The sequence below is a fragment of the Corapipo altera genome, unplaced genomic scaffold (assembly GCF_003945725.1).
Source record: "Corapipo altera isolate COAL_440 unplaced genomic scaffold, ASM394572v1 55, whole genome shotgun sequence".
Lineage (NCBI taxonomy): Eukaryota > Metazoa > Chordata > Aves > Passeriformes > Pipridae > Corapipo > Corapipo altera.
Window position 1 is genome coordinate 7,572,626 of NW_020884882.1, and position 25,915 is coordinate 7,598,540.

Genomic DNA, 25,915 nt, shown 5'->3' on the forward strand with positions numbered 1-25,915 from the left:
AATAAACAGTCATATTCTCTCTCCTAAATAGTGGTATATCCAAAGTTTGATTTCATCAGTTATCCCTGGGGAAGTGAGGAATCCTACCTCTTATTTAGTCTTCCTGCAACTGAAAAAAATCTTACAGCTTCTTATAGAATAACCTTAACTTGAGAGTAACTCCATGTGTCTCATTTGCTGTACTGCTGCCTTACCTACCCATCCCAACAGGAATGTGTTTTGAAGTCAGGTAAGTTACTGTGTTGCTTATGGTATTTCATAGGCCCTTGTACATATTTAGAGTTTTAAAGACACTAGAAAGCACTGGGTACTCAGAGAAATAGTCCCACTGGCTCCCTTTGCTCTTGGGAGATTTATATTGTTATGCATCAGCTCAACCTTCAAATTATCACAGAGATTGTAAATCCAAGTTACACACCAATAATCAGTGCTGCATCTCATGCAAAAGTGATCTTAAAAGCTCAGGTACATTAGAAGTGGAAGCAGATAATGAAACTACATAAACCTTACAAACTGTGAAAAAATTCTAAGCAAAAAACTTCATCACCACAAAACAAAATGAATAGTTAACATTGGACCCAAGGCCAGGTCCAAAGTTTAGACTTAGAATGCAACAGACTTAAGCTCTGTGGAGTTTTCATTCTGTTTTTATAATGGATTCTTTCATAAATTTCAAAGGTGCGTTCAGATTTAGATATGTGTGAGGATATCCAGACCCTGAACTTTGGTCCAAACCCAGGCCTCATAGAAAGTGGACAGCAGGTGGAATATTCAAGAACAAGTATGAATGAATAGCTGTTTATTTTCTGCCCAAATTCAGTTTTCCTTTCTCTTTGAATCAAATTCCCCTTGTCCTGCCAAATTCAACAGCAAATCGAATAATAGCCTTGCCCTTAATTCTGTTTTCACTTGTTGGGATTTTTTTAAAATGTAATTTTTCACTTAAATAAAAAATACACAAGCAATAGTTCAATGCTTTTCATCTGTGCAAGAGACTTCTCTCCACAGCTTTACATTACATCTATATAAACACCCCCATACTGTTATGTACACAGTAACTGATTCATTTCCCAGTCTTGCAATGCAAACCATCCAAAGGTCATGCATTGCTTCAGTCCTGGGAGAAGATCTCTGGAGGCTGCAGTACATGGCAGAAAAATTACTGCAAATTTCTGAAGACAGATCCAGCACTACAGTATTGGATTTCACCCTCCCTTCAATACAGCCAAGGGACCAGTTTTAAAAACATAGAAGTTTCAATATCCGTAGACCAGAGTAAGCACTTCTGGGTTTTTGCATTTTTTGAAGATGACTCCTAAGGAAAGATTAGCAGAATAGACAGAACTAAGGATCTTGCAGGGTCAGACCCACTCTATCAATAACTCACCTCCTGGGAGGAAAAGGAGGCTGAACACCAGCCTTACATTATAGGAAGACATCAGTAGTTTTGTTCCAAATGAGACACATCTGAACATGGTATATATCCTTTTCAGAAATACCACTCAGGAGCCTCACAGTGATAATTGTTTTAGAGCTAACAGGAGGGCATTCAAAATTTTCACAATTCTATTCATATTTCAATGATGACTTTCACTAAAGAAGTAAGAAATATTTCAATTATTACCAGGGAAAAAAATATTATGCTCTCCTTCTCATAAAATACGCTTTGGATTTGTGAACCTTTTCCTTTTGATCCCAAGGAATTCCTCAGAATTCAAGGATAATTTTGTTGATTCTGAAAAGCATAAAGCTCTGCTCTCTGGAGATAAAAAAGCTGAGGACTTCAGTGCTGGGAGACAGTGACAAGTCTTTGAGTCTGCTGTCTGACTGTAAAGGTGGACCAAGAAAAGGAAAGAAGTAGGACCCTTCCACTGCAACCTGGGAGATCAGGAATAATGTTTGTTGACACAAAATTAACTTTCTTTCAATTTCCATTCCTAAGCAGGGGATAACAGTAATAATTCCACTTTCAGGGATGTGGAAGAGTGAAAGACAGTATAATTCCTAGATCCTAGAGTAGCACACAAAGCCGTGCAGGTATTCTAAGTTGAATCCACCAGTGAATGGAAATAGTTGACAATTTACTAACAAATGACAGAAGAACCCTCAAAATTGTAATCACAAAAAAATGACACTGGATGGAGCACCACACCCATGAAACCTGGGTTTCCTGCCACTGATCTCCTTGTTAACCTGCTGAAAACCTCCCTGGATTCCCATGCCTCATTCACCTGTGAGACAGGGGGCAAAGCAATTTGACTCCTTAAATTACTTTTGGAGACCTTTTGATGAAAGATACTGTTTGCCTTAAAGTTTCAAGGTGACAAATTTCAGGAAAACCTGTAACAAAATTAAAATAAAGGTTCTTAGCCAAAATTGCACAATAGCTTTGGGATCAACATCTGTGGTGTTTTTATGTTTTACCTACTGGTTACGCTCCTTACAGGAGTTTGGAGAACAGCAGGATTTTCTGCCCACATGGAAAATGAAAGAGCCTACTTTCTGTGTTTTAAGCCAAAAGCTAACACACATTTCCCAACTCTCAGTTTCCTTCTCTCTCCAGAAGCAGCCCCAGTGACAGAGGTACAGGATGATGTCTTACCTCCCTTACGTATAGAGTCCTCCAGCACTGACATGGCAATGGAGTCAGTCGTAGCAAGGTCCTTTGGGTCACCTGAGGTACAAACCCAGCGGAATGGCCCAAATCCCAGGGAAAAAATGTCCCTGGGAATAGAACATGTTTCATTAAGAGATAGTTGAAATTCTTTCCTTATTTATCCTGGCTGCTAGCAGTGCTTTTCTTTCATTAGCTGGAGACAGAAGAATTTGAAACATTTTCAATGAACTAATCCAAACAGAAGCATCAAGGACCATTAACTGAGAAATTAAACAGTGGTGTTTCATGCAGCCATTGACTGGTGTATAAAAATACAGCCAGGCCAGAATTTTGATAGTCATGTTAGGCAGTTCAATCAAACAAGTGCATCATCAGATGACTTGCAGTTTTTCTTCTCTTTCATCAAATATACTCTGCCTGCTGCCTGGTCTTTGTGTCCTTAACCCAGGTTAACCCTGGGTGCATCTGCACTATCAGGCAAGTGTAGGTTCTGAACAAGTGCCTGAGTCCAGACTCATTTGCTGCCCACATTGTTTACATACAATAGTGAGACACGCTTCAGTTGAGGTCCGGAAGAAAAGATCTAGTCTGGTTGGTGCCTTACTCTACATTCAAGCTCTTATTCACATGGCACAGGCAAGTTAAAGCATGAGTCAGAGGAAAAATGAGTTATAAATCCAGTCCCTCAACATATCTCCTGGGCTCAGTTGTTTCCACAAGCAGCATGTACAGCTTGGGAAAGAGGCTGGTGACATGGGCAGACAAATGTCCTCCTTCAGACATGCTTTTAACTTCAGTGGCTTTGATGATTTGGAATTGGGTTCTACTGCTCTGAAGAGACTGCTCTCAATTTTTAGCACCCACAAGTGAAATTGCCTGTAGTTACAGTTTGAAGCTGTGACCTGGCTCTTCTTTTGAGTAGAACTGCTTAAAGGAAAATTCATAGAAAAAAAAAATGCAGCTAATTCATGTGAAGAAGTGGAGAGTTTTGATTTGGCAATGTTTCAGCCCAGACTAACTCTAGCATAACACCTGCAAGATCAGTTTTCCAACTGCTGTTGCCTCCTTTTGATCCTTCATAGTGCACTGCAAATTTGCACTAATCTCTGTAGTACTCTCCCCTAAACAGAGGGAGTCACAAGGCACTTAAGAGCATATTCCAAACTGCCCAACATACCCCATGATGTGCTGAACATAGGAAGGATATCGAAATTCTGTTTTATTTGCTCCTTTTTTCTCAACATCAGCACCTATAAAAGAATTTTAATAGTCAGCGATTCAGTGAAAAAAGACCCATAAAAGGTAAACCCCTACTGCACCTAGGTTCCCATGAAGGCTGTATCTCATTCAGGGAGGCCCAGGGGTCTCAGAGAACAAGAGAAAAAGAGAGGCTAAAGAGTTAAAATAACACAGTGGCCAACCCCATCCTACCAACATATGCAACTGGGAAGATGCATGCAGGATTGCCCTTGTTTCCACCTACAAATCCAGGATCTACTCACCAGCCCTTTGAGCTTCCAAGAGAAAAGCATTGCCATAATCCCAAAAAAACATGCCCTTATCAGCAAGTTTGTTAATAGCAGCCACATGCCTCCTCAGACTGCAACAAAGAAGAAAACAGTTATTCTTGAGATTGATGAAATATCAAAAAGAATAATACTGTGAACTCACTAAAGGTATGGGAGTAGGGGGAGACAGATGGAAAGGAAAGACCCCAGATAAATTCACACATAAACCCCGAAGTCATCAGTTGAGATGCTTTCAGTCTCTATAGCACACCCAAATCTTGAAGTAATTTACACTCATTAAGGAAACTTCATTCACTGGCAATGAGGGGTCACGTCTTTCAGCAAAACAGTGCAGCCAGATCTGGGGATGGAGAGTAATAACAAAAAACAATCTACATAAAACTGCTCAACGGTTTCAGAAATTCCCAGAGCAGAGACAGAAAAGCTGAAAATGGCTAAACATCATTGTTCTGGCCTCACCCTTGGCCAAAACAGCCCAAATGGCCCTTTCTTTCCAATAGTGGGCCTGCCTCAGGGCTGGTCCCTGTGACACCATTTCCACTTAATATTAACTAGTTCTCATATCAATGCATAGTTGCATACAGACTTGTACACACATGGGTGTAACCTCTTGGAGTTCTAGAGGTAAATCAATGACTATCAAATGAGAATGGATTTTTTTTTTAGGCCAAATCTAGCTTGTTAGAAATGAGTTCCTCACAAAAATTTACCTTTCTGTTACCTTTGTCTTTGATTAGTATGACACAGAATTGGGGAAACAGGAAAAGTCCTTATTGGTCCCTCATCCAAAGTCGAATAGATGTTATGCCCATATTCTACCTTCTACTGGTAAGAGGTCTCCACCAGGAATATTCAAGGTGAATAAGACCAGTGTAGGAGCATTCTCCTTGAAAGGACCAGTTGAGAACTATAGCACTGCTTTATTTGTATATAAATTATGGCAAATTGCTCCCTTTATAATGTCCAATTTCACTTGCAAACTTGTAAATCAAGAGTAGCTTCCTGAAATCAAGATGCTAAACAGAACTTACTTACAGTTGCAGCAACCTGTGGGGAGTGACTGGGGGAGATTTCCCCTTCTTATATCCTTCCTTAAAAACATCTTGCTGGCCAGAAGCCAGCAATACATGGCAGGCTAGATGGACTTCTGGCTTGCTCATTGGGGCTTTTTGCTATATTCAGTGAACCTGGAGCAAATGGAAGACTACATGGAATTATACTTATTGTCCCAGATTTTTAAAACCTAATGCAATTTAGGGATTTATAGAAATGAAATGAATCATTAGTGTTCAAACTTCTGATCTTATACAATACAGAATATTCCTAAATTTGCGGGTAGGTGACGTCTGCCAGATTGTGACTGATAGATGTACAAGGATTAATAGTGCAACTTTATCCCAGATTTCTAATGAAAAAAACAAACAAAAAAATCTAAGAGAGAGTTCTTGAAAGAGAGACAGAGATCTGATTACTTGCAGAGCAACTAAACTTAAAGGTTAAAAAGATGTATTGCCAAAACATTTACCTCTCTTGTACCAGGGTCCGGAACTTCCCTGGATCAGTGGAAAGGAGCTGCTTTGCTTCCTCAAAGCCAAGCTGTACTGGATAGTACCCCCCATTAAATGGGTTGTGACAAGAAGTTTGATCAGACCCCAGATCAACCAGCAGCTCTCCTGTTTTGTCCAGCTCATAGACCAACCTCTCCCTGGGGAAGACAGTAAATGGAATGTTTGAACATAAGTTGTCATTTCACAGTCTGGCTCCTCTTCCAGGAGAATTTCTTCCAACCCAAAAGGTTGTTTGTGACAGTAGGCCCTTGGCTAAGGCTTTGCAGGAGGCTAAGCCAGGAGGTAGGAAGTGATGGTACTGAAGATTTAGGTGCAACTTTTATACTCCACATTTACCTGTGCAGGAATCCTGATGGATGAGTTGGATACCAGTATGACCTACCAGTCTCACTGGTCAGCCTCAGCCCTTGGTATGTGGTGTGACAAGAGTTACCATTGAATAAAGCCTCAAGAACACCAGAATTTCTACCCATTATTTTATTATTTTTATTTAATCAATATCTCAGTACTTCTATTCTTCACTTATAGCAGCCTTCCAGTACCCAAAGAGGCTTACAAGAAGGCTGAAGAGGGACTTTTCATGAGGGCATATAGTGATAGGAAAAGGAGGAGTAGCCTTAAGCTGACAGAGGGACAGTTTAGATTAGATATGAACAAGAAATTTTTTATTATAAGGGTGGTAAGAACTGGTACAAGTTGTCCAGGTAGGTTGTGGACTTGCCATTTCTGGAGATGTTCAAGACCAGGCTGGTTGGGAGCCTGGTAAACCTGGTCTCATGGTAGGTTCTCTGATTGTGGCAGGGGGGTTGGAACTAGATGATCTTTAAGGCCCCTTCCAACCTGAACATGTCTATGATTCACTGAAATCAAAGACATTTTCTTGCAATCCAATTAGTGAAAGATTAGAAGGAAGCAGATAAATTCTTTCTTAATCCAAGGAAGAATCTTAGAATTTCTTTTCCTAAGTCATTTATTGTTCCATGAGGAAAGGAGGAGCATGAGAAGCAACTGGGAACTGGAACACGAGGATGAACATCTCTCTTTTGACAATACTTTTTCATTTACATCTAGAGTAATGTACTCAGCAATAGATTTAATATATCTTCCAAGTTTGAGAATTAATTTCAGATTGACTAACAAGCCAGAGCATTAATGTATCTATTATCCATACATACTACTTACCATAGATCTACCACATTCCCATGGTAACCCAAACTAAGGGCAATCTTATTCTTTCTTGCTTCTCTAGAATAGAATAAAAAGATGGGTTGAAGAAAATGCACCTCATTCTATCTTGCAAAGTGTAAGTCCCACACAGAATCAAACCCAGCAAAAGTCTGTATGTAGTTTTCAACACTTATCTAGAAAACAGATCTTTCAACCTCTGCATAATTGTTAATCACTGATTCCATAAAACTTGAGTGATGCTTCAAGTGTAACATCAGTTGTAATTGCTCTATGCATATTCATGAAACAGAATGAAGACACATTTAACATATTCAAATGATATGAAGCATTAATAGTCACTAATAATGACTGCTGCAGTTTGGGAAATTGGAATCACATTCCAAAGCAAACCTGGAATAAGAAGAGCATCCCTCAACCCCTCTGACATGTACATAAAAATGGCACAAGGCAGAAAGATGTGAAGTGAGGGTTAGGAAGCAGAGATAAACTCACTGAATTATGTTGCAAGTCATACCTAAGGCGAGCAATGCAATGGTCCAGGTTGTCAGAGATTTCCATCAGCCATCCCTGCTTGTGACGTTTCAGAAGTGCTGCTTCATCGACCTGGGAGTAACAGCAGAGATCTGAAAACTACCATTTCCCCTATGTAGTCACTTTTACCTTTAGTTTTTCAATTAGCCTACAAGAAAGAGCAGCAAAAAGGTAAAGGTAATAGCCCTGCTCTTACCTTGAGATTTACCTATGTCTATATATAATAAAGATATAATATATATAATTGTTGTTCAAATACTTATTTTTCACCTCTGATTTTTTTTACACTTTTTGTTCTCTTTTACTCCAGGCTCAAAGCAAGAAATACACTTGATACATCACTTCCCAAAATATTCTACAAACAAAAATTTATCATTAAAATTGTACAAGAGGTAATATTTTTCTGCCAACTTTAGTTATTGTTTTTCTTCATGAGTATGTTAAAAAGCAAAAATGTTTCCAATTTATTTTTCAAATCTGGCTATTTCTTGTGAAAATTGTGGTTTTAATTGATTAAGAAAATATTTTCTTTGATCAGTTCAGAGAGATGTTTCTGCCAGGCTGCCCAAGATAAAGGTTTGCTGAATAAAATTAACCCTTGCTTTTGTACTTGGACTGTTGGTTGAAAATCTCAACCAAACATGGAAAAGAAGAAAGCACTTTCTTGTCCCAGCTGGCTAATGCCACCAAAAAATAGCCCAGACCAAAATAAAACTGTCTTCCCTTGTTTAAAATTTGAAGCTCCAAACAAGCTCAATCCCAAATCTGTACTCTCTTCTGGGCTCAGCTTCTGCATGTACCAGTGTGTATGTGCCTAAGAGACAGCTGGATAAAAGTATAAATGGATGGACAAACTGTGGAGGCTTTGAACCATTAATATGGAATGTGTGCCAACATATGAACTTGCACATCGATTAATACTTTTATAATGAGCTATCATTGGCATAAAGCAAGTGGCAAAATTAATTTAAGCCAATTTTCTGTGGTAGCAACAGATTTAAAACCCCCACAGTGATGTGTGTGCATGAGAACACACAACCTGACTAACTTCCACTATTTCATGAAAGCATTTTTTACTTCTCTATATTCCATTCCCATCATTTTCATTTTTTCTCATTAAGAAGGTATTTACATGTTAATTAATTAGGTTCTGTATTTAGGAGTTGCTTAAACACCAGGAAACCTTTTCTTTCCCAATTATTCTTAGCATGAGAAACCTTCCATAATTTTCCACATCAGTAACAAAGGCTATCCTTCCAAAACCCCAGATTATGATAATAACAGTGTCACTGCCAATGGAATTATTCAATAAAGTCAGGTGCCGTGGGGGACAGCTTCTTTTGAGTTATTTAAATCAGCGCAGGAGGAAAGATATTAAGTGGTCTGTATGAGTTACAGGAATTGGGTTCATTTAAATCCCCACATAACACAGATCAGATCTATTTAAATTTTACCACATCCTACATATTTTACTTTAGCCCTCTCTGACATTCTTAGTCCTTCACAGACTTGCCAGCATACTCAAGAAAACTAGCTTCCTTTGAAACACACTTTTAAAAATATGCTCATTTTTCATCAGCATCTTGGTAGTTTTAAAAAATTGCACAAAGCTGACGGCCAAATGTTGCCTCCAATGTAACCCCAGAGAGCCCAGTGCAGCTCTGAGGAGACAGTCTGGCCCTCCACGCAATTATTTCATAAAATTACAATCTGCTTCCTGTCAAACAGAAGAGGTAAAAGACTTGCACCATTAATCCCTTCTGTCAGAGCTTCGTAAGCCCTGGCTGATAAAGCGATATCTCTTGCACAATTCAATGCCATTTGCATAAATAGTTTCTTAAACAAATAATATGTACATATATATGGTTATCCACATGTGCTCCTGAGACTCATTTCCGACAAGGATCATCTCACAGGAGATAAAAACCAGGCAATATTCAGTCCCCTGAACAAAATCATCTGCAGCCGTAGAGATGAAAAGGACAAAGGAGAGCCATGAACAGCATTCACAGGAGTCTTGCCTTTGTATTCCAGCATTTGAGAGATCATGATGACAGAAGTCTGAATAAAGATAATTTATTCATTAATAATTTATTCAATAGTAAATTGAATAAATTTATTTCATCTGCAGAGGGTGTCTGAGGAGATCGCAAATACACACAAGACTCACATGCCAACAAAACCACTTTTCCACCACTGTTGTAAAGCAGGTGAAGCCCCAGCCTTCCATGAACAAGACTTGAGCTGAGCAGAGCAGTCAGGTTTACTGCACACCATGTAGGCAGTCTGACCCATTATGTTTTGAAGTTTAATTGTAGCTACTACAGGTCAGGTTGCAATATTCTTATCCTTTCTATTGCAACGTGACGTGGCCACAACAGAGGGTTCCCAGTGAACTATCTATAAATGACTTTAGCTGACAAGGCTAAACTCCCACTTCATTCAGCTCTGACTGGAGTTCAGAATTCTCAAAAATCCCTCTTCCTCTGCAGCAGTAAAAACATCCCATCACCCACAGACACTCAGGAGAGCTCAATGCATTTTGTTCAATTCTGTATCTGCTCTGCCAATTCTGTATCTGCTCTGAATTCCAAGACAGTCATGACAAAAGAAATGTGTGGAAATGTTTATTTTATGTTTCTCAATAATCAATAGCATTAAAAATAGCCACTACCATTTTCACAGAATTGCAGAGCAGCAATCTCTTTTAAAAGCTGTGGCAGTGTTTCTCCATCCTTCCATCTGGCTGTTAGAACAGAACCCTGCGATAAGATTAGGAGTTGAAAAAGGCAGGTATTGGGAGCACCTAATGTTACTTTCTTATATGAAAATGTATTTCACTCGAAACATACAGGCATATATGCTTTCCCAAATTATTATATTGGTGTTGTGCATTAGATATACCTGAGGATATCTGTGGATCCAGTGGATCCTGTTACCCACTATTGCGATTGCTTGGGCATTAGCGCTCTTTGAATCCCAAATCATTATTAGATTGTCTTTGTTTATGGGAGGAAATAACTGGGCTGTTTTAACATATTTAGAACAGAGAAACATTACATCAGGATGAGAGACTCTGTTCAAAGAATATATACTGTGGGAGAGCTTCAGAAACAAAGGAAGTGGTACTACAGGACTTCTCCATCAGCATTTTCTCTCAGCAGAACTTACCTTCTTTCTCAACAAACTGCAGTTCTCGTAAGTGCTTGTGATTTGCCTCAGAAGCTCACTTTAAAAAATCCCATTGACTTCAAGGAATGACAATACTAAGCAACTTCATTAGGCTCAATCTTGATGAGTGAACCACACCAACATTTTTAATGAGTACTTTCTACTGCACCTGATAAGGGTGCCAGAGACTTTAAAGATTAATCAAAGTTATATATTATAATTCATACCTTTATAACATAGACTATTTTTGGCATAAGAGAATGCAGGAATTCTCACAGGAATTGCCTGTAGAAGTTCCACCTTTTCACACATGAAATGAGGGTAGTTCAGGCACTGAGAGCTCATCTAACAGCATCATTCTTCGTTATTTGTGAAGCAGTCATAATACCCTTGCAGTCTGATCCAGTGAGTGTATGAACAGAGAGAGGAATAGCATTGAAAAATGCTAAGCAATGAAAAGGACAGACAGATCTTAGAAAAGAGTATCTTTCTTGAGTTTTTGTCAGGGTTACTTGAGGAACATGTAACATTGCTCTCACCTCTGCAATGATCCCCACACACCCAGCAATGACTGCAGCCTTTGCTTGAGCCCCACTCATCCCTCCAAGACCAGAAGTCACAAACACCTTCCCAGACAGGTCTTCTGCCTTCAAGTAGCGACGGCCTGCATTGAGCACTGTGAGCTGCACACAGCAAATAGAGCAATCACCAGGAGATATTTTCTCTGGAGTCCCTTAAATTTAAAAATCTTCTGTCCCTTTTGCAAACAGACAAACTCTGTGGTCACTGAACGTGTGAACAGTTTTAATCTTTTAAGAAGGAAACATGTTACAAAATGATGTTATGAAACCATCTGTCCTGATTATGTTTATTTCTCTCACCATGAAACAGAATAATCAGTGCTTCCCAATATGCTGCTCTTGAGGTATAGGGACTTGTAAAGGTTGGCTGCAAAGGGTGGATAAGGAAAACAGCCAAGAAAAGGTTTTTATAGAACACATTTGGTCAATTGGTACTTCATGTACTGTAGCTAAATATGAGCTCAAATTGAGACCCTGCAAATCCCTTCAGGTCTGTGCTTTAGATAACATGTATCTAAGTGAAAAATCACTAATTGTTCAAGGAGCAGGCAATGAGAATTTCTTTAGTGCCAGAACATCCCCTCACCACAGCCCAACTCACTCCAGTCACCAGACACTATGGGAGAAAGCCTCCTCCAAAACATACTGACAAATAGACCTTTCCCCAGTTTCTTACCACTGTCCCGTGTACTATTCCCTGAGGCCCAATGTAGCAGTAGCTCCCTGCAGTCATCTGACCATACCTAGGGACAGCAATGAACGCTGTGAGACCACATCTTCCTCAGGCTGGAATGAGTTCTGTACTCCACGTGTTTTCAGTATAACCAAAAAAACCTGTGTTTTGATTTGTTGTTAAAGGTCTGCTATTATCAAATTCACATATTAACGAAGTTTTGTCATTAGCAATGCACCAACATGTTTTCAGAAGAGTGCTTAGCTGATTTAATTGAGTTCAAAACTGCATCAATGAAAAGCTGAGGGTAAAGTTGTCTTGGAATTTAACATAGTAACTAGGACACAAGGACACTCCTTTTCACCTCGTTGGCACATTTATGCCATTGGTTTTCAGTGCCACTTGTGCTTCTGAGACACGTAGTTGTCTTTGAAGTTTTTGGCTCAAAATGTTTGTTCACATTTCTGTTAAAGTCCCAGAGGAGGGAGACAGCTCTCCAGCTGTTTTAATTTATTCTCTCCATGGTACCCAAATGTATAATAATCTTGTGCTCATCAACTAGATTAACAGTAGTTTGTAAAAATGTAAAAAAGTCCATAAAAATCATTTAAAAAAAGATAATTTTCTACTTCAAAGTTTCTCTTAGCCTGAAAGAATGTTTCATGACTTATATTTTCCATAAATTGCAAAACAACCTCTGCAAAGTGGAACTAGCCAGTGCTATAAGTGGTTTATGATTAAGGCTTCAGGCTGCCATTCAGCCAAGTCTCTCACATAAACCTAATATTAATTCCTGGCAGACCTCAATTACATCCTTATATATGTGGCTGAACATAACTCAAACTCCAAAGTAATTCCACTTAAGTATGCATTAATGCTTTGCAGCATCAGGAATTTATGCAGCACAGTTGAAATCCATCTGCATTAGAAATTTTAACCAGCTACTGCTTGATGTCTGAATTACATTTTAGTCAAGTATTTGATACATTTTAATAGTGAGCTATCTTCTTACATTGTTACTCCCAAAGCAAACATCTTCTCATATTCATCTCTGGAGGAATAGTTGGGAATAACCTAAGAAAACAATCAAAATAGAATCCAGATAAGCAAATTAGAGATTCAAGCAGGTCTTTTTGACAGCCCACATTTCTCTAACTATGGTCACATACATAGAAAAACAGGAGAAGTACTTCAGGTGTTTTATTTCACGCATTGTAGTATCAAGAAAGAAAAAAAGAAATCCAGTCTTTCTGGCACTGTGACTGCCATGCAAAAACTAGCCTGCAGGGAGAGAGATATTGAATGGCTCAAAAGACTGGCAATAAACCAGTACTTTCACTTGTCCAGCTTGCCTTCCAAGCAAAGCAGTCCAGATATCTGAGCCTCTGATTAATAATCATCTTTTTGCTTACTGAGAGCTTTTAAATCTTCCAAACTGAGCCTAGTTGAACTGTTTTGGTCAAGAACATGTACAGCTCAGGCTGAGTAAGAACAGAAGTTGTCTGATAAAGACAGGATTGTTTCCTCCATCACTGCAGATGAGCACATATGAGATGAGTGCAACTGAACTGGAATAAATGCTGCAGAATTTGGCCCCCAAATTCTCCCATATGTTGTTGTAAATGTGGATAATATGAATCATATTTTAATTCAGCCAGTACTTGAAAATTAAACAGAAGAGGACATAAAAGAAAACAAGATGCTAATACCTACCATACCATTAGTAATGATTAACCGAGGAGCACGGGGATGGCTGGGGAAGAGTCCCAGAGGATGCCCACTGTACATTACTAGTGTTTGCTCTTCTGTCATCTCTGACAAGTAGTGCATTACCAACCAGAACTGAAAGGAAAAGCAAGGAAAAGAAGAAGGAGTCTGCTTCCATCTTACATTTATGGGCTTTTTGTGAAGCTGCTAAACTTTGAGAATGAAAGCAGCTATAGACATAACGAGGTGTACTCACATATGGAATAACAGCCACAACACATTCTTTCTTTTAATAAAGTCCTTTAAGAGATATCACTCAGCAGGAAAAATAAATCATCGACTAGCAAAAGCCTGAATAAGTTCCAGAATAATTCGTCCAGTACAAACCCCAGAAATCCTTCACTTTTAAAACCATTCTCATTTTATCTTGAGATTAAACATTTGGATCTGGTACTTTTTTGGCAGTGTTTCTGAAGTCACACTACAAAATTTTTCCTATCAAATTTATTAAATACTCATGCTTTTTGTTGATCCTAACCTGAATTTCAGGATCTTCCAATGCTTGTTTTCTCTTCAATAAATGGCTATTACAATGTGCACTTAAAAATGAAGTGTTTTTTCTTCTCAAATAAAAATTTGTGCTTTCATTGTGGACACTGAAGAAACACCTTGATACACCCAGGAGCATACAAATAAATACATCTCAACTCTGTCTGCATAATTCAAAAGTTACTCTTGATGAACGCCAAAAAGTACACTTTGATCAACTAAGCTGGCTATAAATTTAACTCTCATGCATCATTGTCTACGACAAAGCCCATTATATTCCACAGGACTTTTAGTACGTGACAACTAGGTCTGAGAGAAGCTTTCCCATGCAATATTGGAATTCAATAATTACTTGAAATTGGAGTTTCCGTAGGGACACAGAAACAAAGTATCAGTGACAAATAAACAAACCCAGTTGTCATGGGCACTTAAGCTCTTAGTTGTGGCTTTGATCTGAATTAAAAATGGTACAGATTTGAGGCCAGTCCTTTCTAATTCAGTCAATTTCCCAAGCTGCAAGTTAAAGTGAACAGGAAAAAGTTCGTAGAGTTACTGTTGCTTTTTATATTTTGGTTTTGTTTCATGAAAAATGCTGAACAATCAAGTTCTGGTTGTAGGATAGAACAGGTAACTGGTTGAACTCTCAACTCTTTAGCAACCTGGGAAAAATATTCTAATAGGACTAGAAGCTGTGAGATAAATACATCTTTTTCCATTGAAAGGCATAACTAGTAACAAGGAAGCAAAAGCCTGAAAGCCTTTCAGAGCTTAAAGAAAAGGTCTGTCATCTGCAGGTTTGTAAAGTTAACTCTGGATATAGTTCTCTCATCTGAAATTGTCCAGAAGAAAAGCACAAGTCTGCATGGATTATATAAACCAAACTGAACTTTTTCCCTAGGAATTCTGCAATGATAATTTTTTTTTAAACATGCTGTTTTCAAGCTACAAAGAGAATAAAATGTTCTGTGGCAACTGAATCATTCATGTGATTGTTACTCTAAGCAGGCAAAACAAAAAATGTTTTGTTTGTTCTGCTGTAAAACAACTGCAGGTCATAGGTCTGGCTTGGATGAGAACAAGAGAAAAGAGAACATTTCTGACTTTGGCAGCACTTCTACCTCACCTTGCAGCCCAGCATCTGCCTAAGGAATGTCAGGCCAATAAGGGCCACTATATAAACTGCTGGCACTGCTCACCTCAGAAATGCTGTAGCACTCATGTAGTCAACAGGCAATAGTTAAATGGCATTTACTAATTGATACACAGAATAAAGAAATGGTGTGGATTGCCATGGCACCTTTGTTTCAAAAAAAGTCAGAACAGTTTTGCCTCAAAAATCTGCCTAAGTCTTCCATTTAACTTCCATTTACCAGATCAGGAAACTGAAGTATGAATTTTAACCCCAAATGAAAAACCCCCCACTGGGAAGAATCCCTGGGTCACTCAGTCCCATGCTTATGGTGAGGAATCCATTCCTCTCCCCTAACTGGGAACTTCATTTGCACATCAGTTGTGCTGGGATTCTGTGCTGGCCAGATAGAGCCACAACAAGGTGCATGTGTGATCCTTCACGACAGAAGCTGTCTCCTTCAGTCAGCTTTTGCTTATGTAAGCTACAGAATCAGAAATTAAGACCTTCCCAGTGCTCAGGAGTGACACTGCCCTCCACAGTGTGATGTAGCTCTCTACAGGCCCATTGTAAAATTCAAAAGTGTATTTCCATCTGCCCCCACTCTGTGGCCTTGGGGCACCCAGAGGCTGGAGGCACCATGTGGGTTTGGCATTCACAGTAACCACATCTGTGCCTACCCACAGACACTCAGGATGGTGGTTTGTTCAATGTTCCTCCTGCCGCCACACACCTGCAGCGCATTCAGACAGAGAACCTTTTTATTTTTCTCTTAAGACAATAAATTTGGCCCACAAAATCATAATTCTAAATATGCTGCTGATTCCAAAGATCTCCTGTAAATGCTTCCTACATGCATTTTGCAGATTAAAGTGAGTGTATTTGTTGACCTTTTTCATATAGGAGGACAGAGATTATACAACCATAACTTAAAACACCCTAGCTTTGATTTTAGAGAGACTTTTAACCACCTGCCATTATTCTTAGAAGATCAGGGTTCATAGTAAAGTGCACCATGAACTGGCCAGCTAGCACGAATATTTACAGCTAACCTGATTTGCTAGGAAAAAAGACTGAAAATTGCACTTTCTTAAATCAAAACCTTATTTTTATTCCGCTACTTGTAAAAAATGTTGCAGAAGTAACACAAAGATAAGATACACTTTCTAGTTTCTTAGGCTCTATCTGTGGAAAATACAGAGGCACACAGATACGCATCTAAGAAAGACAAGGCTGGTCTTTACATCATCATACACAGTTTGGTAGGTTCATGGTGTCATGTTTAGTATTTCTGTTGGGTTGTCTGTGCTCTCCTCACTAAATAAAGCTCGCTCCATCTATGCAGTTCCTAACTGAGCATTCCTCTATCCAAACAGGATGTTTTGGAGTGTTTGGAGGCAATGACTGCCAAGAACTATCCCAAACTGCTTAAGCAGACTGTGCGTGGGGGAGGGTGAAACTGGTTTTATTAAGCAAGCTGCAAAACCAACACTGTCCTACCTGTGCCCAGTTGCTGAAGACCTGCCCGTTTCCTCCATAAGTGACAAGTTCCTGAGGAAACTGAAAAAGACAATTTAACAATCAGGCAAGCACTCTTCTGAAACCTCTCACTGTATCTCTGATCTATTTTTGTAATCTCAGTAATAAATCTTTTCTGGAGCTTATTGCATCAAAACCCTCTAGGTTCTTGAAATCAGAGAGTAACATCATAAAAAAGACAAATTAAGAAAAAAAAGAGTATTATTTTTCAAAATTAGGTGTTTATTACTGTAACAACAGTATTTTGGATGCAGAATGTTACAAAGTGATTCCTCGATTGCAGTTTCTTTATCAGACAAGTAGCTCTATAAACTCACTAAAGAAGGAACGTGTGAGCTCATGGTTTGGTTGCCACTGGCATTCATAGCTTGGAGGAGTTTAAGACCAGCAGGGCACAGCTGCATGGCCTCTCCCCTACCATTTGCAACAAGGTACCTTACACTGAGTGGTGCTTTGGTCCTGTAATCCCCTATCTGTCCCTGAGGGATGAGCTTCCAAAGACACAGGAAGTATCAGCACTAATTTTTCAGGGTAAGTTGTAGAAGCACTGTACCATGAGCTGAGCTCCTGTATGTCTAATTTTTTTAGTATTTATGTGACAGCACATACAGGAAGTATCTCGCAGATTTGCTGCTGCCCTGTGAATCCAGCTCCCTTTCACTGCCCCTTACCTGAGCCACTGAGGGATCCAGATTATTCATGATCATCAACATAATGGCAGCAGCTGATTTGGTCTTGCAAGGGTATTCTCCTATGGGGTATGCTCTGAAAGGGTAGTCACAGAAATTTAGAAGAAACACTCCAACTCACAACAAACACCACAGATATATCCCTGCATGCCAGGGATATTCAAACTTGTTTAAGTTGCAGGCTTTTATTCAGGAGAGAAGTGGGGGCGGGAAGAAAAAACCAAAGTGCAGATCTGGAATTACATATGCACCTTAACAGGTAAATCAGGTTTTAAGTATTATCAGAACTAAACAAAACCAATACATTTTAATCAGCTTATCATTTGCTAATCATAATTGATAAATATGGTGGCCAAGAACTCATGGTTTTTTAACTAGATTTTTTTTTTTGAGGGGGGGTTGATGGAACTGGCCTCTAATACAGAGGCCAAGGCCAAGCAGCTAAATCCTGCAATACCAAGGGAAACAGCAGCAATGGAAATTGTCTTCAGGCTCATCAACCCTTTTTATTTAAGATACTATCTAAGACTTGAGTTTCAGGCTCAAAGAAGCTCTCAAAAAGTGAACTAGTTAGGAGAAATATGGGCCTTTTTACTAGGATACACTTCATCTAGAAAGTTGAGAGGTGAGGCATGGGAAATACAAATATATTCCAAGTCAGGTTTCCTGGCACTAATGTGCTGCAATCATTTCGTTGTTATCCTCCACCATCTGTTTGTCATATGAAATTGCCCTAAAACTTCTACTCTGGGATTTGTACTATAGCTGTTCAGGGCAGGGACTGGTCCTTTGCTGTGTTTGCACAGGTCTTAGTACAATTGTGCTGAGGTCTCTAAGGCGTGACACCAAAAGAAAGTATAACCACACATGAAGAGTTTTACTCCTTCCTTTTCCCTAAGCAACACCACCATTACAGATGCTGGAAATTCCTAAAGGTGAATTAGGATCATTTGCCATGGATTCTAAGAGATCTTCCTTTTATTGGACCACAGATCTTCAGTTGCTGGGCCCTTGTTTTGTGCAGGGAAGACAGTTACACTGAAAAGGTTCAACTAAGGAGTGCCAACTACAAACAAAAATCAGACATCCGCTGTCCAGCTCATGAGCCAGGATCTGGAACATATATTCTACAGATTTAGCAAGTGGGCTCCTGCCATGATCACATTCATTGTATTCTAGCTTTTTGCATCAGGATGCTAAAACAAATGCCTTGTACTCATTGCCAAACCTTTGAGTTTTTCCGCAATGCTTTTTTTATTAGTGATTTCTGCTTTTCTAAACTTGATGTGATAAAACAGGATTTCTGTGGAATGATACCAACTCATTGAAAGGACATATTTACACATAATATTGCTCAGAACATAAGAAACTCAGCTTTCAGTTATCAGCTGAGTGTGCTGGAGTGGAAATATGGCTGTTAAATGCAGCTGTATTCCCTGGACATACACAACAAAAATCAAATATTACCAGAATACAGAGAACAAAAGGCATTTTCTTATCCTGAGACTGCAATAACCTATTAGAAATTGCTCAGTGAAATGGTCACAGATAAGAAATACTTGAAGCTATCAAAGAATCACTGATAGCATTATTGGAAACAAGCTAGTGGACTGTCTCATCCAAGCCTACTTGGAAGGTGTCATCATCTGTAGTTCAGTACTAGGGTCCTCTGAAGTCCAGCTCTGCAATATCTTTCAGACAGTCTTCCAGTTGCCCTGCTCCTAGCAGAATTCTGCAGGATCTGGCCCCAAGCTAAAATTGACTGCATAGAAACATGGATGTGTGTGGAAATCAGAGTTGCTTTATTCAGGTTTCTGTACAGACATTAACCAGGCCCCTGTTGATGCAAAACCGAATCAAACAGTCTAAAAAAAGCAGCTATCCCCTGGCAGCCCTCACTAAAACTGTTCTGCTTCACAAACATTAGCCTCAGCAGACCTAGAATGAAGTGATGGTCCAAGACCAACAGGCACAGCATATTACAAACCAGGGTCACATACAGGTTCCAGTGGAAAAAAAATTTACTGTCTTGTTTTTATGCCCTTCTCTGCTATGAGAGCACAGATAACCCAACCAGGCACTCACAGCAGGTCTCCATTCACTCATCTGGTTTTGCCTCCTGGTTCAGTTGAGATGTGACTTGTAGCAGCTCAGGACGATTGCAAGTTTTCTGTCAAGGTTCTGATTGGAGGTCTCTGCCCCTAGAAACTAAGACTTGCCATGGGGTAGAGTCTTTGAGATCCCTGTGTGTGGTAAATCTGGAATTACCAAGCACACAACCTCTCTCAATCCCTTCCCTGTGTTGAGTGGTGCTGAGCTTTCCAGCAGTGAGGCTGCCCTGGCCCTGCCACAGCCTATCCGGAAGGATGCACACTGCTTCCCTGTCAGTCCCATGAAGCATACCAAAACATCTAGTAGCCTTCCCCTGGAAGTGAAACCAATGTGATACACAGAACATTTGAATTATCAGATGATGAGCTTCATTATTATGTTATGACATAAATCCTACAGGAGGTAAATCAGGACACAGCAATTCCACTATTTAAAGGTCAGTTCCACAGGTGAAAGCTGGTAAACAATGGCAGCCAAATACAATGTGAACCATCCAGGCCTTACCTCATCTCAACATCTGGGAAGAATCTGTACATATAGATATGGCCATAGAGCCTGAGTTCTTCAGCAAATTCCGGTGCCAGCTTCTTTTGCACTTCAGGTGGGAAATAACGCAAGGCATTGCGCAAAGCCAGCTGCCAAAGGGAAAAGAAAAAAAGAGAAAAACCAAGGTAAAAGAGAAATGGAGGTAAGTACTTTAATCAGACTCAGCTGGAAGCCTGACAGCCATCACAAGGACAATGCAATTCAAAAGGCCAAGCTCACACCAGGGGAGCTGCATTCCCAATTTCCTACTGAAGCGTTTCTACCTGCGTTTTTTCTTGTAGATTAATTGCAGTAAGCATGTAAACATCCTCTTCCCACCTGTGCCCCCAAATCTGCATGGAGACACCTTGGAGATTTGGGAAGTGCTCAATCCTATCCATATCAGACACAGATGAATTCCATCTCAGTGCTAGAGGGCACTGAACTATCAAGGACATCATTGTTCAGAAATCCTTAAAAGTGAGACTCTAAACTCCTTAGAGACACTGAAGACCCTACTGTACTTTCCATTCAAAAGGGATCTTAGCCCAGATTTCTGTGACGTGGTCCCAGATGAAGACATTCTTGGGCTAAGTTTTATTGAAGATTCACTTCATTTAGCACCCTAATGTATTGCAGAGGGTGGTGGTTTACATTATTTTATTGATGCTACATAGATCACTTCCAAATTAGCTAAAATGATTACTAGGCACTCAAATTCCGCAGATGATTCTACGTGGCTTTTACTCCTTATTGCCTTCAAAGACATTAGCCTTGTTTTGTAAAGTACAGTATGTCCTTTTGGATGAAAGAAACCATAAATAAATCATTATCTTTACAACAGTCTGTTAAGTCAAGTCTCTATATTATGTATTTCATTTGATTAAAACCATAAAGAGAACTAAGATTTTGTCATCTTTAAATAGCCTGTTTCATGCAAAGATCTTGTAAGTTCCCTGACAAATGGCAACACCATGACTTTTAGTTGAAAAGATTCACAGATCATATGGAATTTCACATCTTCATTAGGCCAATTTTTCGTGGCTAGGCTTCGTGAACAAAGATTTGGGATAGGCTCTATCCACATTTGTTACAAGCACACTGGTGGCTAATGAGGCCAATTGCAAAAGACACAGCGGAAAGACTCCTTTTAATGTCTGTGGAAAGGACAGAAATGGATCAGGTTTGCTTTTAAGTCTGCTAACAGCTCAGTTTTTGAGAGGGCTGAGTAGAGCACAGATAACTCCTGTTTGTGACACCTGCTGTTTGCACTTCAGTTATCAAGGGTCTTCTGGAGGCAGTGAAGGGATGGGCTGTAGTACAGACATCTAGAACAACTACCCAGTCCAGGTATCCTCACCATCCACCCTGGTAAGCGATCCTGGAAAGCTCTGTAAAGCCCTCAGCTCAGTAATGGAACTCCTCACTCAGCCTGACTGTGCTCTGGCTCTTATGGGTAAAGCTCTCCAGCCCCTTCATTTGGGCACACTGGGCTCACATACCTTAGAGCACCCTGAAAGAACAATATCTCTAAATCTAAAATACTTCAGACTAAGAGAGGCTTTTGTTGGCACACTTGCTACTGAGCAGGCATTCACCTTCACAGATCAGCTGATTTACACCAGCTAAGGATCAGACCAGTAAAACCTTACAAATTAGATGTACAAATCCACACAGAGAATCACGGGGAGAAAACCTATTTACCAGATGAGGAAATGCAAATTTTATCTTCTAATACCACTTTGTTCTTCTCCAGTCAGGTTTTTCAAGGGCATGTTATTAATAAGCACAAAAATCCGAGCTGCATCCACACCACAACAAAACGCACAGGGATTTCCAAAGTCAGTCTCAGAGGTGAGCAGCCATCACAGGGGGTTCTAGATCTAAAAAATTTCTAAAGTACAAATAAAACCACCTGCACCCCTTGGTTTTCTAAAAGGCAAAGATTAGTATTTTGGCTGCCTTGAGAACTACACAGAACTATAAGGATGTGTTTTTTGTTTTCAGTGTGGTAAGGATCACCCACAATCTTTGATCAATACATTATTCATATTAAAATGAAACTGATGGGCAAATATTTTTCTTCACCCTAAAAATACAACCAAGAAAAACCTGGTATGATTTTCAAATAATATCATTTAGATTGAGCCTCTGTCCTATTAGTGTTACACATTAGCAGCAGCCTGAATTTTGATGATGGAAACATTAATGAAACATGAACTTGAATGTTACATGAAGGGTGGGAAGGGCACCTTGCACAGACAATAGAGATCTTGTAAAAGAGGACTAAGACTATGGCTTGTTAAGCTTAACTGAATGAAGGTGATATTTGATTGCTGTCTTACTGCAGGATAAATGTCAAAGCAGGAAGGAGCTTCAGGAAAGTACTGGAAGAGGAATAAATAGCTGTGAATTACCTGTAAAAAATATAGTCTTAGAATTAGAGGAATTTAAGTATAAGAGATTCTGAAACAGTCTCTCAACAAAAGAGCTGGGGCACTCAAAAAGATGAAGCCTGATTGCTTTATGAAAGGGCAATTGCCATGTGCATGGGGAAGAATTCTACATATTCATTATTGAGTCAAACTGAATAACCTGAGAAAGGCACTCAAGGAGCAAATTCAAATAGGCTGCTCATTATGCTCTTCTGGAAAGACAATACATTTCATTAAAGCACCATAAAAAACCATTATTCTACTGTTTAAGTGGGATTGATTTACCTATAACTGACATATTGCATTCTGCATATTATCGTGCATTTTATATTTAGGTGTTCTTTCTGTTCATAGCTTCCACTGACAGAAGCTTAAGCTGCATGTGCTCAGTACCTCTGAAAAATGGGGTCTGGAGTTCATTCATGTCTTAAAAAATATTAATTGCAGTTATACTGCTGAGCCTGACAGGCAGTTTAAAAAAAAAACCCCTGCTCTGAATTTGCAGAGTTACTGATTTAAATCAGCTCAGTGCAATGTAAGCACCAGATGCAAAATCTTCCTCTTAGATCTACCAGCTGGAGCTACCATTTGGTTCTTGCATTTAAGCTCTAGTCACTATTAGGGTGTCTTTTTTTATTCCCTGGCATTTATATAGTAAAACATGATTCTGCTGCTATTTAATCAATATTTAGACCTTTCAGTGTCAACAAAGTATAGTCAAAACAAGCCATGAAATCCTGCTCCAATTGATCAGCTGTAAATATCTTTGTTGGGGGATTCTCTTGAGAAATCAAGTAAATCAGACTCTTTGTTAATTGGTGTTTCTTGAAGAGCCAGTGCCTCTTCAGAAGGAATGTCATTCATTCCCATTTTCTAAGATCATCAGAACTTCCAGTTTAAGACTCTTGAGATACTCAAACATTAAGGTTTGCAGTCTCCCTGCTTACTGAGGGAAAGGGAAACATAAGGAAAGGAAGTGATGAGCTTAACTCTGCAACAATTTTTTTCTTAGCCACTTTACCAATGGTGTTCCCCTCCTACCTCTCATCTGCCTGATGAGATCCAGGCCCAGAATCTTAGGTGGCACTATCCTCTAGACAGAAAGCAAGATTGTTTCACTTATTTCTCTTCCTAGTGGGTCCCAGTTTCAATCAGCTCAGCTAGAAAGTAAACATGGAGATTCCTGACTGGCCATTGCTGTAAATGCCCTACAAGCTGTGAAAGTTTAACCAAATTCTTTATCATCCAGATGTTCCAAAACAGGAGCTAGTATGCTGACCTTCCCAAATCACATATAAATTTTTTAACCTGGCCTCATTGCTGGATGTGTAAAGGAGTCATAGAGGTCAAACATCCTGCTTCTTCATCAGAAAACTGAAGAACAACTCCAGGTGCTAAGTGACCTTCCAGGCTCCAGCTTTCAGTTCATCATATTAAGATGTTACCAAGCAGCAAAGCTGCTCCCTAAGGAGTAGGGAACCAAGAAAAGCCAACACAGCCAGCGGGACAGGCACCTACCTCCCCAGCCAGAGTCCAGCCTTGTACTACCTGAGGGAGGTGAGCAGGGTAACCCAGGGATGGCAGCCAGATTCCATCAGGAGTCCAGGTCATCAGGCAAGAACTGGGTCATGTGCAGCTCCAAGGCCAAGCCAGGAGTGCAAGTCAGGACCAGGTCTGGCAATGGTTACCAGAGAGACAAACAACCCAGAGATCACCAAAGAGGTTCATAGTGGTGAGTCAGCCCACAGGTTGGAGACTAGAGCAGTGAGAGCCCTAGCTGGGCACAGGGACACCCTGGGACAGAGCCAGAGCCAGCTCCAACACAGCCAAGACTAAAGACCCAGGCCCGAGCTTAAATGGAGCCCCTAAGCCTGTGAGCAGAGGGTGCGGGTGGAGACCTCAGGAGAGGCTCATCAAGGTCATCAAGGCCCATTAGTGCTCTACCACAGAAACACAAGTGATGCTGCATCAGGTGACAGATAACCCTGCTGGGTTTTTGGGGACTGTAACATGACTTGAAGATCCATAAGGTAATTGCCGTGTGGATCATTTTTCTAATCCTGAGCAACACTGAGAACATTCTTCCCAAGTTGCTCCAGCTTTATTGGAATGTCAGTGAGTAATGAGCATGCAACATCCTTGTTCTGCAAAGGACACGCCACACATAGGTTTTAAGAGTAGTTTCTTTGTAGCATATTTACATTAAGATACAGATGCTGAGAAACAGAAAGCTAGGGTTTCCTGAGCTGTGGAGGGAGGGAAAGAGAGAGGATGTGGCTGTTTCAGGCCTCAGGCAAAGAATGCTGAAGGAAGAGAACTCAGGAAACATATAATCAGAATCAGTTCTGAGATATGGCTTGATTTATCCAAGAAGATTAAAGTTGGTATGATAGGAAGAATTAGATACTTCTTCAGCAAGTCCCAAAACACACAGTTCTTTATAAGTCTCACTTACAGGATTTCTATTATAACCACAAGAGGAGGCCCAAGAAAATAAAACATTGGCAGTGGTGAGGTTTATTATTGTAACAAGGACTAAAACTGGAATGAAGGCGTATGAAAAGAGGGACAAATCCCAAGGAAATCAGCAGAACATTACTAACTTCACTTCTGTCAAAGATTCCTCTGAATATTTAAATTAGAAAATGAACACAGTGTCATAGATAAAGACAAGTCTTGCAATATGCTCAGCATTACACACTGTCAACAAAGTCTGGAAGCCGGTATCAAGACTTAAAAAGACCCTTGTAGACAGACAATCTTTCTGTCTACATGCTTTTCTAAGCATGGAACACTTCTTAAAAAAAAAGAGGTTTGACTTTTCAGGTACGAAAAAAATACCAGCTGAGCCTCTAACTCTGCTGAGAGTTTAAGGCAGAGGATTAACCATAAAATAAATCAGAAAGGAAGCTTTAAAACCTTCAACAGTCTCATAAAAATCCAACTAGCATGACCTCTTATCACATGTAGGAGGCAAGATGGAGCAATGAGAGAAGGATGTTACACAGTACACTGGAGGTAGGAAATCAGTCTACTGCCATCTTTCTCTAAAATTTAAAGGGGGCAAAAAAGTATTCCAGTTTCTATATAGGAAGTGAGAACTTTCTCTCCCTGGATAAAGAGTAAGGTTTGGCATCCTTTTGAGAGATGCTTTCTCCTCTCCTACAACGTGGACTCCTTCCTGCTACAGCAGATTTCTGGGGAAAAGTGATTTAGCAAGGAATAAAACAGAGATGATTGGCAACATTCTGACATGCAGTGAAGATCGCTCCCCACTCCTTTATCTTAACAGCCATCACCACAGCCCTCTCTGCGCATTGAGTAGCCACACTTCATGTGTCTGAGCTGTCCCAGGCACACACAGGATGCCTC

At 39.8% G+C, this 25,915-nt stretch overlaps 1 protein-coding gene across 1 annotated transcript in view; it reads right to left on the minus strand.

The window, feature by feature from the left end:
* The window catches only part of UROC1 (urocanate hydratase 1), a 41,896-nt gene that overhangs the window by 14,716 nt on the left and 1,265 nt on the right, over window positions 1–25,915 (minus strand). The window contains exons 2-14 of the mRNA XM_027640653.1: window positions 20,088–20,218; window positions 17,454–17,547; window positions 16,744–16,803; window positions 13,572–13,700; window positions 12,871–12,932; window positions 11,862–11,928; window positions 11,144–11,287; window positions 7,417–7,505; window positions 6,897–6,959; window positions 5,672–5,851; window positions 4,120–4,217; window positions 3,795–3,867; window positions 2,603–2,724 (exon numbers count right to left, since the gene is read on the minus strand). Coding sequence (XP_027496454.1) covers window positions 2,603–2,724; window positions 3,795–3,867; window positions 4,120–4,217; window positions 5,672–5,851; window positions 6,897–6,959; window positions 7,417–7,505; window positions 11,144–11,287; window positions 11,862–11,928; window positions 12,871–12,932; window positions 13,572–13,700; window positions 16,744–16,803; window positions 17,454–17,547; window positions 20,088–20,218 — 1,312 coding nt within the window. The remainder of the gene's footprint in view (window positions 1–2,602; window positions 2,725–3,794; window positions 3,868–4,119; window positions 4,218–5,671; window positions 5,852–6,896; window positions 6,960–7,416; window positions 7,506–11,143; window positions 11,288–11,861; window positions 11,929–12,870; window positions 12,933–13,571; window positions 13,701–16,743; window positions 16,804–17,453; window positions 17,548–20,087; window positions 20,219–25,915) is intronic.